This window comes from Rhinatrema bivittatum, chromosome 2 (genome assembly GCF_901001135.1).
Source record: "Rhinatrema bivittatum chromosome 2, aRhiBiv1.1, whole genome shotgun sequence".
Classification (NCBI taxonomy): domain Eukaryota; kingdom Metazoa; phylum Chordata; class Amphibia; order Gymnophiona; family Rhinatrematidae; genus Rhinatrema; species Rhinatrema bivittatum.
In genome coordinates this window covers 669,006,770-669,020,438 of record NC_042616.1, presented here as the reverse complement: position 1 = coordinate 669,020,438, position 13,669 = coordinate 669,006,770, and the positions used below count along the sequence as shown (strand labels likewise).

The 13,669-nt window shown below is 42.5% G+C and overlaps 1 protein-coding gene across 1 annotated transcript in view; it reads left to right on the top strand.

The window, feature by feature from the left end:
• SBSPON (somatomedin B and thrombospondin type 1 domain containing) overlaps positions 1-2,757 on the top strand; it is a 71,781-nt gene extending 69,024 nt beyond the window's left edge. Inside the window, exon 5 of the mRNA XM_029591471.1 lies at positions 2,541-2,757. Within this exon, the coding sequence (XP_029447331.1) occupies positions 2,541-2,658 (118 nt within the window). The 3' untranslated portion in view covers positions 2,659-2,757. The remainder of the gene's footprint in view (positions 1-2,540) is intronic.
• The last annotated feature ends 10,912 nt before the right edge of the window (positions 2,758-13,669 follow it).

Below are 13,669 nucleotides of genomic sequence, written 5' to 3'. Positions count from 1 at the left end.
GTTATTTAAAAGAAGATTTGCATAACCACTGTATCGATTGTTCCTCTGTTGGTATCGGGTTTTTTGTATACCTCTTCGAGGTTGTGGAAATGCATGTCTTCACAATAAAAATGATTTCGCAAAAAAAAAAAAAAAAAAAAAAAAAATTTGTACAGGAGCTTCTAACTATTCAATATTATTTAAATCATCTGCTGTTTGGTTGTATATTTTTAGTATGGTTTTACTATTCTGATTGAATTGAATTTCTTGATTGTATTGTTTTGATGAATAGTAATTTTCTGCTTTTCCATTGTTGCACTGCATACAGAATCTGGCTTGTGGTTTCCAGTTCAGTGTTTGTCTGCATGTGTACGTGAGAGAGAGAGAGAGAGAGGAAGTGTGAGTTTGTTAGTGTGTGAGAGAGACATACAGGAAGCATGTGTTTGTGTGAGAGAGAGATGGGAAAAGCATGTCTGGTGTGTGAGAGACACACAGAGGAAGTGTGTGTGTGTGAGAGATACAGAGAAAGTGTATGTATGTGTGTCTCACCAAGCATGTATGTGTGAGTATGAGAGAGAGGGAGCATATTGTGTGTGTGCATGCAAGCTCCCAGTGTACAACTATCTTTGGATGACAGATAATGGAGAGCAGGAGATTTTAAATATCCTTATTAGTTTTAATTACTGGGTGTTATTTGATGTGTCTGCTGTTTTTGAAATATTTTATCTATGTTTAGGAAAATTTAAAATTATATATTGGGGGGGGGGGGGGGGGTGTTCCAAAGAAGTATCCGCCCCAGGTGCCTAGTACTCTAGGTACGCCTCTGCACTGCAGTCTCTCCTCTGCACTGCAGTCTCTGCTAGCTGCATGGTACAAATCAATTTCTTTTTTTATCACTTATGTCTAAAATTCTTTAATGCTGTCAATTTTACAAGGAATACATCTGAATGCTTCTAAAACACCCCCCAAACCCCAAGCCACCTCCAACCACACACCCACAATCACAGTGTCCCCTTACAAAGGTCCGTATATTGAGTGTCAGGCTAAGCCTTATAAAGAGTTAGCCTCTCTTTTCTTTCCCTCTCTCTCATACACCTACCAAAGAGCTGTAGCAAAGTTATCTGCATAACATACACACACTGGCTGAGGAAAATTAGGGGTTATGGTCAGTGCTGGAACACCTATGCCCTGCCTACTTTTTCTGGGCATGTGTACATTAATGTACGTGTGCCCTTCCTGGCTTTTTAAAATTCACGTAGCTCCCGCGCAGCCCACACGTGCATGTGTGACCGTTTTTGAACGCAAAGCTTTTAAAATCTACCTCTAACTGCCTTAGCCACATCCTTCGGCAATAAATTCTAGAATTTAATTATGCATTGAGTAAAAAAATATTTTCTTCTATTTGTCTTAAATGTATTACCTAATAACATCATTGATTGTCTCCTCGTCTTTGTATTTTTTGAAAGAGTAAACAATTGATTTGTGTTTACCCGTTCCACTTCACTCATTATTTTATGGACCTCTATCATTATATTGCCCCCTCAGCTGTCTGTTCTCCAAACCAAAGAGCCCCAATCTCTCTAGCTTTTCATGATAATAGTTCCATCCCCTTTATCATTTTGGTCATCTAATTCTGCTATGTCTTTTTTGAGATACAGTGACCAGAACTGCATGCACTTTTCAAAATGTGGTCGCACCACGGAGCGATACAGAGGCATTATGATATTCTCTGTTTTATTCTCCATTCCTTTCCTAATAAATCCTAGCATTCTAGAAATATGTGTCCAGTAAAATGATTTTTCTTTTAGAAAAAAAGATAAATATGGTTATACATTCAGACATTTGGTTACAGTTTTAAATGTACTGAGATTATGTAAATACACTACTTTTTACCTGTTTTTAAATTTAGAATTTTTGTATTCTGATTTTAAAATGGTTGTACCCTGCTTTGTTGTTTCATATGAAAGGAAGGAAATCAAGTTGAAATAAAGAAATGTTTGTAAAATCTTATTGTTAATTATGAATGTAGTGTCACTTTTCTGAACCCCCTCAAATTCCTTTAAACATCTAAACATACAAATAAAATTTAACATAGGCATTGGCTGGAAGGCAAGCACATCTTCCAAGAATTAGTGGTCCTAAGAAATAAATATTTAATTTATAAATGTATATTTGTTTTATATTTACTAAAGAGGCCCTTTGCTAGAGTCCTGCATAAGAGTATGGATTAGAAGATGGATCAGTTCCAATCAACAATAAATGGAGCTTTCCTATTGGATGAATAAGGACCTTTGTTTTCAGTTTTTAATTTTATTATTCCTAGGAATATATCACTGTTTCTTATAATGAACAAAACTGGGAGAAAATCAGTGGGAAGAGTGAATCATTACTTTCCACTCATTTTCTCACATTTTTGTTTGTTCTAATATACATTCAAATTCTCAGGAAAAATAGAAAAAACTAAATGAAACATTGCTGAATTGTATTAAGAAAATTTCATACACAATTTAGTTTGCTTTAATATTTCTCTTTTTTTTGTTGCCTCTTCCATGTTGTTACAGAGATAGAATTCTTCACTGGCAAGCTGTTGGCAATCCCCAATGTCAAGGAACTTGGAAGAAGATTCAGCAAGTGGAGCAGTGTTCATGCCCTCTTGTCCACAGTTTTATTTTTACATAAGGCTGAAAGAATATTTAAAATACAAAACTATATACTGCACTATTGGCTTCAGATCAGTACAATATTTCATGGGCGAATAAACTTACTTTCCTACTATGATTACAGAATATCTTTTATGTAATGGATGAAAACAAAAAAAGTATTCAGTAGTCTGGAAACAAATCTGATTGAGACTCTGCACAGCTATAAGTAGGTTCTCTGGCCACTAGATATCATCCTTAAAAAAACTACCATAATTCTCTCCCACCCCCACTAGGAGTTGCAAACACTACTTCAACAGTAACCCCAGTCCCAGTCAACCCAGGGAGGGGAAGACCCCCAACATGGAATTTGAACTGGGGACCTTCTTCATGCGACTGCACTGGGCCAGCCCAGGAGGATCTCCATTTCTAAATAAATTATAACCATGAGGAAATGGTCTAAAAGCCATATAAAATGTTAGGAATTATTTGGACAGGAATACTTAACAAAAGTAAGCATATCAAAATGCCTTTGTTTAGATCCATGGTGCAACCGTACCTTGAGTACTGTATTCAGTTCTGGTCACCCCCCATCTCAAAAAAGACATAGCAGACATAGAAAAGGTATAGAGACGGGTACAAAAAGGATGAAAGGGATGGAAAAACTCTCTTATGGAAAAAGGCTAAACAGATTAGGAAAGAGATGACAGAGGGGATATGAATGAGATGTTTAAAACCATGTGTGTGGTGGATTGAGTAAACAGGGAAAGGTTATTTACCCTTTCAAATAACACTAGGACTAGGGGACACCCCATGAATCTAGCCTCTGACAGATTTAAAATAAATCGTATGAACTTTTTTTTTTTTCACTTGGCACACAATAAACCTATGGAATCTGTTGCCAGAGGGCATGGTCAAGGAAAATAACAAAAAAGATTTGGACCAGTTCCTGAAGAAAAAGGTCCATAAGCAGTTATTAGCCAGCGATTATCCCTGGGAGTGAGATAAGAGAAATAGATCAAGTATCGGGGATCTGCTGGATACTTGTGCATTGGACTACCCAAGGACGCTGGGCTCAATGGACTTGGTCTGACCCAACATGGCACTTTTGATGTTCTTATTAATATAGGGGCGGATTTTAAAAGGGCCGCGAGCGTAAATCCTTCCGGATTTACGCGCGCAGGGCTCTTGCGCGCCGGCACGCCGATTTTGCATAGGCCGCCGGCGCGCGTAAAGCCCCGGGACGCGCGTAAGTTCCGGGGCTTTCGAAAAGGGGCGGGAGGGGGCGTGTCCGGGGCGTCCCCGAAAAGACGCGGCATTTCGGGGGCATGCCGCGGCGTTTTGGGGGCGGGCCCGGGGGCGTGGCGCCAGCCAGGGGACGTGGTCGAAGCCTCTGGACCAGCCCCCAGGACCGGAGGACGGAGCGGGGCTGCCGGCGACGCCGACAAAGATAGGGGGGGGTTTAGATAGGGCCGGGGGGGTGGGTTAGGTAGGGGAAGGGAGGGGAAGGTGGGGGAGGGCGAAGAAAAGTTCCTTCCGAGGCCGCCCTGGGCTCGGCGTGTGCAGGTTGCACAAATGTGCACCCCCTTGCGCCCGCCGACCCCGGATTTTATAAGATACGCGCGTATCTTTAAAATCCAGCGTACTTTTGTTCGCGCCTTCTGCGCGAACAAAAGTACGTGCTCGCGCAAGTATTTTAAATCTGCCCCATAGTATACACATTAGGGGTACTTTGGAAGCACAAAATTAGAAGTATATATAGTATCCTTAAGAAAACACACACTGGATAGTGCTTCTCCACTTACATTTTTGGAAATGCAAACAAAACAAAAATCACAATACACATCACCCAATGGGTATTTGTTTTTAACTGTTGAAATAGTGCATATTGTGGGGCAGACTTTAAAAAATACGCGAGTGCGTACTTTTGTTCGCGCACCAGGCGCAAACAAAAGTACGCTGGATTTTATAAGATATGCGCGTAGCCGCGCGTATCTTATAAAATCCAGGGTCGGCGCGCGCAAGGGGGTGCACATTTGTGCAACCTGCGCGCGCCAAGCCCAGTGCGAGCTGCATGTTCCCTCCGAGGCCGCTCCGATTTCGGAGCGGCCTCGGAGGGAACATGCAGCTCCAGAGGCCTCGGCCACGCCCCCGGGCCCGCCCCCGAAACGCCGGGGCACGCCCTAGAAACTCTGCGTCATTTCGGGAACGCCCCCGGACACGCCCCCTCCCTCCCCTTTTCGAAAGCCCCAGGACTTAGGCGCGCCGGGGCCTTTTAAAATCCGCCCCTGTATGTTTAGTGACCCTATTTTTTCATTTGAAATTGTTTTAGTTTAAATGTAGTCCAAGAGAAAGGTGATGCAGTTAATCATTGTCTAGTTATTAACTGCTGACAAAAGATATGAGTTTTAGTCTTAATTCGCTGCCAGAGGATGTGGTTACAGCAGTTAGTGTAATTGGGTTTAAAAAAGGTTTGGATAAGTTCCTAGAGTAAAAATCCATAAACTGCTATTAATTAATAAGGAGTAGTAGCTTGAGATCTATTAATGTTTGGGAACTTGCCAGGTACTTGTGACTTGGATTGGCCACTGTTGGAAACAGGATACTGGGCTTTATGGACCCTTGATCTGACCCAGTATGGCATGTTCTTATGATGCAGAACTAATTTTATTCACAAAAAATAACTGCACACCTACCTGGTTTACTGCCCTGCTAGAGGATTTGAATGTTTCTATTTTATTTCTTGAATTTTTAATACATTTAGGCCTGGATTTTCTAAACTCGCAGGCTTTAGTGAATCACGTGGTGCTGGGGGGCAGGGAGGCAAAGTGGGGGGCAGGCCTGCAAAAGCTGGCAGCAATCGCACCAAAGCGGTGCCATCGCTGCCGGCTTTCGCAAACCAATAGCACCACTGTGAAAGGTGGTGCTATTGGGCGCGTTACTGGCGGGGATAAGGTGCCTTACCTTTTCGCCGTCAGTGATGTATTCACCGCGTCTGCCCTGGTGCCGCCCCGACTCCTCCCCTTCCAGTGTCGACTCCACCCCGATCTAGGTATCGCACGCGAAAACTATAGAAAATGACCCCCTTAGTCATGGCAATAATGGATAGCCAACAGTTTTCCATGGTTAAGGGATAGCTAGCTATTGTCATTGATAGCAATCTTTATGTTGCTGTGAACTATAGTCATTATTAGGGCTATGTGACAGGTCTTTCTGCACTAGATACAGACATTTTGAGAGGATAGTCTATTGAATATTTCATTTATTTGTCATATGTTTTTTCAAAAAGGAGTGTGTGTGTGTGTGTGTAGGTGGTACTGGTTTCAGATTTTTACCCCGTACTGGGAACAGGCATGACAAGTAATGATTCTTCTGTGAAGTCCTCCACTGATACTGTAACCCCCTTGTCCTTCTTGGATATACTGAGGGGCTATATCAGGGAACTGGGGGGATGATTAGATACTCCTTGGGGTTCTTTGTCTTCTTCTGACAGATGGGGGAAAGAGACTTTCAAAGTCCTTAGGCTTTGTATTTTTTGGGTGTCTGTCAGCACAAACAACTCAGCTACACAAGGTTGGTGTTGTTGAAAATAAAATTTACTTAAGTACTTGGAAAATGTGGATAACTTGATCATCAGTACACTTTCTCCATACAAAAATTAAAAAAAAAGCAACTGAATGCATATAGTCAATGGTTCTACAGTCAAAGAATCAACAGAATAGGAGCTTTTCTCCTCTCCTTCCCTTAGCAGCTAATCTTTAGAGATAGTCCCACCTTTGGGATGATGCCTGTTTTGGTATTCAAGTAAGGCTGCAGATGTTTTCTCTCCATGCAGAAACATTTTAATTCTCCTAATGGTAAACAGAATCTTCTCCACAAAAATCTAGAGAGCTCCTCCTCTGATAACACATTTGGATAGCATCTGCTTCTATTCCTTGATGCACAAGGTAAGTTCCTCTATTCCAGGCTACAAATCACCTCTTGGAATAGACCTAGAACTCTGTTGCAGAAATGGAATTTTGTCACTACTTCCCTCATCTACGATATCATCTTTGGATTCACTCCCACTCAAGATCCTCCTGGTCCCCAAGCTTAGTCACCCTCTTGGAAGGCCTGAGGGCTCCAATCTTAACCTCAGCAAGCTTCCTTGAAGGAGAGCTAGAAGGAAAAGAAAGGAAAGAAAAGAACAAAGAACCCATGAGGCACCTCCGTTATATAGAATCTAAACCTATGACCCAAGACATATTACACTGGGGAGTGTCTGAATACACCAACACACCAATAGTCTCTCATCTCATCCACGAGTATCTGTGCAGAAGATAATAGTATGGGAAAGGGACTTTTTTTTTCTTTTAAGATCCCCTTTACAATATAGTGACCCTGATAATCATGGAAAGACTGGATTTTCTAATACTTATTGATCAGCTTGAGAGGTCAAGGATCAGACTTCAATTGCCTAGGCTTCTGTCTTTTTAATGCCTCCAGCCAATGAGGAAATAATTATCCAACACACTGGTCTTCTGTGGTTAGTAAGGTCAGTCTTAGTGTCAATATTTTTTTTTTTTTTTTTTTAATATTTTGTATATCTCCATTCAAAAGGAGATATACAAAAGGTTTACATAAAAGCCATACATAACAATGAAAATACATTACTGATAAGAAGTGTAAAAAACAAATAATGCAAATACAAAATAAATAAAAAGAATAAAAGTAACATAAAATGTAAAAAGGTAAATAAAGAAATAAAAAATAAGAAAAGCAATTCAATTAAAAAATATCACATTACAGCAGTTTTTTCCATTAGTAATATAGCCTCTGTCTTTACAAAATTCTTCTTTATACAACTGAGCCCCTTTTTGAAACGTTTTGTATCATTTAGGCCTGGATTTTCTAAAATTGCAGGCCTTAGTGAATCGCACGGTCCAGGGGGCGGGGGGGCGAAGCGGGGGGGGGGGGGGGGGGGTGAGCCTGCGAAAGCTGGCAGCGATCACACCACCACGGTGCCATCGCTGCCAGCTTTCACAAACCAATAGCGCCACCGTGAAAGGTGGTGCTATTGGGCGTGTTACTGGCAGCGATAAGGGGCCTTACCTTTTCACCATCAGCGATGTCTTTGCCGCGTCTGCCCCGGTGCTGCCCCAACTCCTCTCCTTCCGGTGCCGACTCCGCCCCGATCTAGCTATCGCACGCGAAAAGGGACTTTCGCGTGCAAAAAGTCCCTTTTTGCACGCGAAAGCTATAGAAAATGACCCCCTTAGTGTTCTTAAATATTCAGGTAACATGTTCCAGAGTACTGGGCCTGCTATAGAAAAGGCCTTTTCTCTTATTTCACCAATATGAGCTAATTGTACTGAAGGAACTTCCAACAGCCCTCTACTTTGAGATCTCAAATTTCTTGCTGGAGTGTAAATATGCAATCTGGTCCCTACCCATGGAGTATCTATATTGTTTATTAATTTATGTATTAATATGAGCATCTTATATTTGATTCTAGCTCTGATTGGGAGCCAGTGTAAATCAGCGAGTACAGGTGTAATGTGGTCATACTTTTTTCTCCCAGATAGTAATCTAGCGGCAGAATTCTGCAATAATTGTAAAGGACGTAAACTTGATATTAGAATGCCTAAGAATAATGAATTGCAGTAATCTTTTCCAGAAAATATCAACACCTGTAAAACTGTCCTAAAATCTTCCATTGAAGTAAAGGTTTTAAATTATAATATCACTGACTGACACCATACTCAAAGCATGGACAAAGGTCACTCCTACCTTCTAGCAATGCTCAACATCTCATCTGCCTTTGATACCATCAACCACAAAATACTATTAAAACTACTCACTGACATCGACATAACAGAGATAGCACTACTCTGGCTTAAATCCTACCTTGAAAACAGACATTTCAAGGTCAAACTGGGAAATAACAAATCCGACCCCATTAAACTAAACTGTGGTGTTCCACAAGGTTCAGCATTATCCGGGTTGGTGCGCGCAAGGGGGTGCACAATTGTGCACCTTGCGCGCATCGAGCCCACTCTGAACCGCGCTACCTTCCTCCGTTCCCTACCCTCCACCCCGCCTTCCCTTCCCCTACCTCCCCTGCCCTTTCCCCCCTACCTTTGATGACTTCTTTTTGTTATCGCAAAACTTACTTCAGCTCTGGGGCTGAAGTAAGTTGCGCGCGCCGGCCAACTACCGGCGCGCGATCCTGGGCACAGCAGCAATTGGCCGCTGTGCCTGGAGCCTCTGACCCTGCCCGCCTCACCCCCACCCCACCCCTTTAGTAAAGCCCCGGGACTTAAATACGTCCCAGGTCTTTACGTGCATCGCTGGGCCTTTTGAAAATAGGGTATGTCCTCTTGAATGTCCTCTTTTCTATAGTGTATATATATATGTATTTAGGTTCTTAAAACTGATGTCAATTTTACTATGAATACCTCTGAATGTGTGTGTACACACACACCCCCCCCCCCAACTCCAACCCACTTCCTGAAAACCCACCCTGATTCAAAGTGCCCCTCTAGAGTGGTACATATATATAATCTCTCTCTCTCCTTCCCTTCCTGTCTCCCTCTCCCCATATGTGGCTGTTTTTGCACAAGAGTCAATTTGATTAATAGCAGTTCATGGATTTCTCCTCCAATGCCTTGTCCAAACCATTTTTTAAACCCAGCTACACTAACTGCATTAACTACATCATCTGGTAATGAAGCTGTGCTTCAATAAAAAAGTATAAAATTATGCATATGGGGTTGAACATCCATTAGCCATTAATTAATTATAAGAGTATGAAAACTGAAAAATTCCAAACAGATGAGAGTTAGCCTTAATCATCTTGGATGACCTGAAGATTGCCAGTTAAAATAATAAAACTGTCACAAGCTGGAAAGAACAACATAATATTGCCTTTGCATAGTTCAGCAGCAAAGTTTTTGCTATTGGTTGGCAAGATGGGAGGGAGGGGGGGGGGAATGTGGGAAGGTGGAAATAGGCCCCCAGATGTGTATGCATATCCCTAACAGCAGCCCAGCCTGCCCCAACCCGGGGGCAATCACAGGAGCAATGCATGGTTAACAGCAGGGGTCCCCAAACTCGGTCCTTGAAGGCCACATCCCAGCTGGGTTTTCAGGATTGCCATATTGAATATGCATGAGATCTATTTGCAAGTCCTGCCTACAGGGTATGCAATTGGATCTCATGCATATTCATTGCAGGAATCCTGAAAACCTGTCTGGGTTGCAGCCCTCAAGGACAGAGTTTGGGGACACCTAGCTAAGAAGGGTAAAACTCATGTGTACCTTTCTGAAGATCTGCCTACTATCCCAGTAGGACAGATGGATGTCTTTCTGGTTCAGCATTGGAAGGGAGGCATTTCAGATGGTGAACCAGACAACATGTTTGGCAAATACCCAGGTATGTCAAGGTATACTCAGTCAAAAGTAAAAAAGGTTTTGAATTACCATTACAAATGTAAAGTTAAGATTGGAGAGATTTTGTATATATTTTAGGAATCTGACCACTTTCTGGTCTTCTTCATAAAGAAGGAAAATAAGCCTTAGTTTTAGGTGGTTATTGTGATTCATACATTCCAAGTTTTTCTCTTATTTTTCTTTCTAGTGGGTTAATTCTTGAAGCCAAAGTAAATTCCATTTATTTAATTATTGTGGCATTCACTAGTGATCTTGCCTTCCTATGTTAAGATTCATGGGTTTCGTGGGCCCTTGGCCCGAGGTGAGGGTTGATACCACCTGCGGGGAGGAGCCCCACAGGTCCACACCATCGGGAGGTGAGGTCAGCTGAGGCAGGAGATACAACAGCAGTGGCAGAGAGGTAGAGCGTCCTGCGTCACAGCCACGTGATCGCAGGAGCTTGTAGAGAGAGTACTGTGAGAGGTCCCAAGGAGCGGGGTAAGAGACACAGTTTGGAGGGAACCTACAGTACTCAGGCAGCACTGGAGATGCACGTACCACAGCAGAAGCCTCCAATAGAGAAGTGCTAGGCAGGCCCCGAGGAGCAGGGAGCGCGAGACAGGAACTTCTGAAGGAATGCCACAGAGACTGTCCCGAGGGGCGGGACAGCATAGCTAGAGAGGCTCTGGTGCGATGACGTAGGCTGACCCGAGGAGCGGGGCTGCGCACAATGGAATCTTTTGGTAGAGAAGTGAGGCACTGCCCCGAAGAGCAGGGAGGTGCTGAGTACAGTCACTGGTGTAGAACGTAGGCACTGCCTCGAGGAGTGGGAAGCTCAGGGTATAGTCACAGGTGTAGAACGTAGGCACTGCCTCGAGGAGTGGGAAGCGCAGGGTATAGTCACAGGTGTAGAACGTAGGCACTGCCCTGAGGAGTGGGGAAGTGTGGAGTACAGTCACTGGCATAGGCACTGCCCTGAGGAGCGAGGAAGCGCAGGGTTAAGACTCCAAAGCAGTAAGATAGTTCGAGGGGCAAGCCCGAGGAGCAGGGAAGTCGGCAGGCAGAGTCTCTGGAAGGCGCAGGGATTACCCTGAGGAGCGGGGCAGCCAGAAGGCGCGGTCTCTAACTAGAGCGCGAGCAGGCCCCTGAGGAGCGGGTACCTGAGCCAGAGTCCAGAGCCGCAGGTAGATCCAAAACAGGAACCACGGGTCCGAGGAGATGGTTGCAAGCCCCAATAGTGAAGGAACTCGTTGCCAAATCAGCTAGCAAGGGGTGAGGGAGCTGCATATGAATCCCAACCTTGTGATGTCATCAGTCGGAGATGCCCCTGAGGTTCCCACCATTGGGCCTTCAAAGGGAGGACTGGTGGTGCGCGCGCGGCTAGGAAGGCCCAGAGTCGGCGTGGGTGGCGGCAGTGTCCCGGCTGCCACGAGGAGGCTTGAGAACCCGGAGGTATGCGGCAGTAGCGGCAAGCCCGAGCCGCGAGTTGACCCAAAGAGGAGAACAGGGCAACATATGACGTGAGTTGTATCAGTCGCAGCCATCTGCGACCGACTGTCATCACATCCTATTTGTGGTTTTACTCTTTCAGAATTTGATATTATTCTATACTGGGTTTGCATCATATATTTAATTTGTTGTGGAGATTGATTTTTTGATCAAGATTGTATTTATATCTCGATAAATCTAAAATTAAACATAAAGTTTAGAAAATATACTGTATAAGGTGCTATCTTTTAATGAATAAAGGAAATCGTGGACCTTATTTTCCAAGGCTATCGCAGGACTCTGCGAGGACGGCGTGGACAGCGAAAACGTAAGGGCCTTTTCGCTGTCTATTTCGCGCCCAATAACTACACCTTCTATGGTGTAGTTATTGGGCGTGATGCCAGGAGCGATCGCATCACGGAGGTGCGATCGCTGCCGGCTAGCGCAGGACCGCCCCCCCGTTTCGACCCCCGCCCCTCATTACCGCAGTTTTCTAAAGTATCGCAGGCCTGCGGTACTTTAGAAAATGAGGCCCTAAGTCTCATGAAATGGTCATACATCTCATTTTCTAATGACATCCTAAAATTGATATAGAATATTAGAGGCATAAAGTTTTTGGATGGCTTTTATGATTTATATTTTTGAAATTGGTTTATAAAAATTATAAATATTCTCATATTCAACATGTGGGGGGCACTGAAGATTTGTGCAGGATTTTTGGGAGGTGGTGGAATGGGAGATCAACTTAATTTTTGTTTCCTTTTCTTGTTCTGTGTTTGCTGGGATATTGAGGTGAGAATTCTAGGTTTTATAGGACTCAAATTCTGGTGACCCACCTTTGTATGCTGCTTGACTAGCCATGGCCTTCCGATTGAAAACTCACCACAGGTGGACTTCTATAAGAATAACGTGCCAGAAATTGCTTCATTGGAAAACTCACCTATGCACTGAAGAGAATAGGTGATACATAATTTTTTTTATAGTGGAAATTTATAGGAATGACTTGCAGATCCTTTCCCCTGGGCTGATTAAATCTTATTCATTCTTTTTACTCATCTATTTATAGAACAGACTTTGCATGACTTTAATAACTATGTTTTGTATTTGGGAATAAAAAATTAATTAAAAAATATTTTTCCTCTCAGTGTTATTCATCAAACGTTATTGTAGCATGATACATTTTTGTAGAAAGTTTATAGCAACAGTGACCCCCTATTGGCTCTGAAATTGAAGTTTGCAAAACAGGAGGAGGACTTAAGTGGATCAAGGGCAGAAAGCCCGGTTTTGCCAAGTCCTTATTAAAAAAAAATAAAACTTGGCAAAATTGGAAGAAACCTATTAAGAAATACTTGGATTTTGAAAATTCAGGGCACCAAGCCATGACCACTCTTGGATCTTATCTACTTCTCTTCATTGATTGGCTATGAGCCAAATCCCAACTGGATCATTTCAGCAGCATTCAACTAATAGGTTGGCCTGCGACAAATCAAAGAGGAGATTTGAATAATGTTTGAGAGCTCCCATGCTCTTCTGTATTGCATTTTTCTTGTATCAAAAAAATATATATTTTTAAAGGTATGTTTTTTTATCTTTGTTGGGTCTGTTTGTTAAAAAAAAAAAAAAAAAGTAGCTCTACAATATATTGTTTTGTATTTTGATCCCTTAACTTTTCCTATTTTCATTTTTGAGGTGAGCATGAGGCACTGCTTAACTACTTTTTAAAAATCTTCTCTTAGAAGCTTCTAGTATTCAACTTGTATAAAAACTAAAATTCTGCCCTTTACCTAGTAACTTCAAAAGAGTACAATAATTGCATAAAGAGGAACTTTAACTCATGTACTTAGCTCAGGAGAATCTTACACTTATGCCAACAACACAGGCACTCTAATAAAAAGGAATAAAAACCTTTTAAAACATTCACATATAGCTGTATTTTTAAACTCAACCATTTCATTTCTGTATTAACAGCAGCTTTCTTCAGGTGTACTATTACTCTGTCTTCATCTGTGGGAATCAAAACACAAATATTAAAATTTAATTCGAAAAATATCAGTCACTGGCTTGTTTGACTCTTCTTTAATACCCTAGTGACCGTCAGCAAGAAAAGCAAAATATCATGTCATAAACATGTTGGGAGCACTAAATCCGTATTTT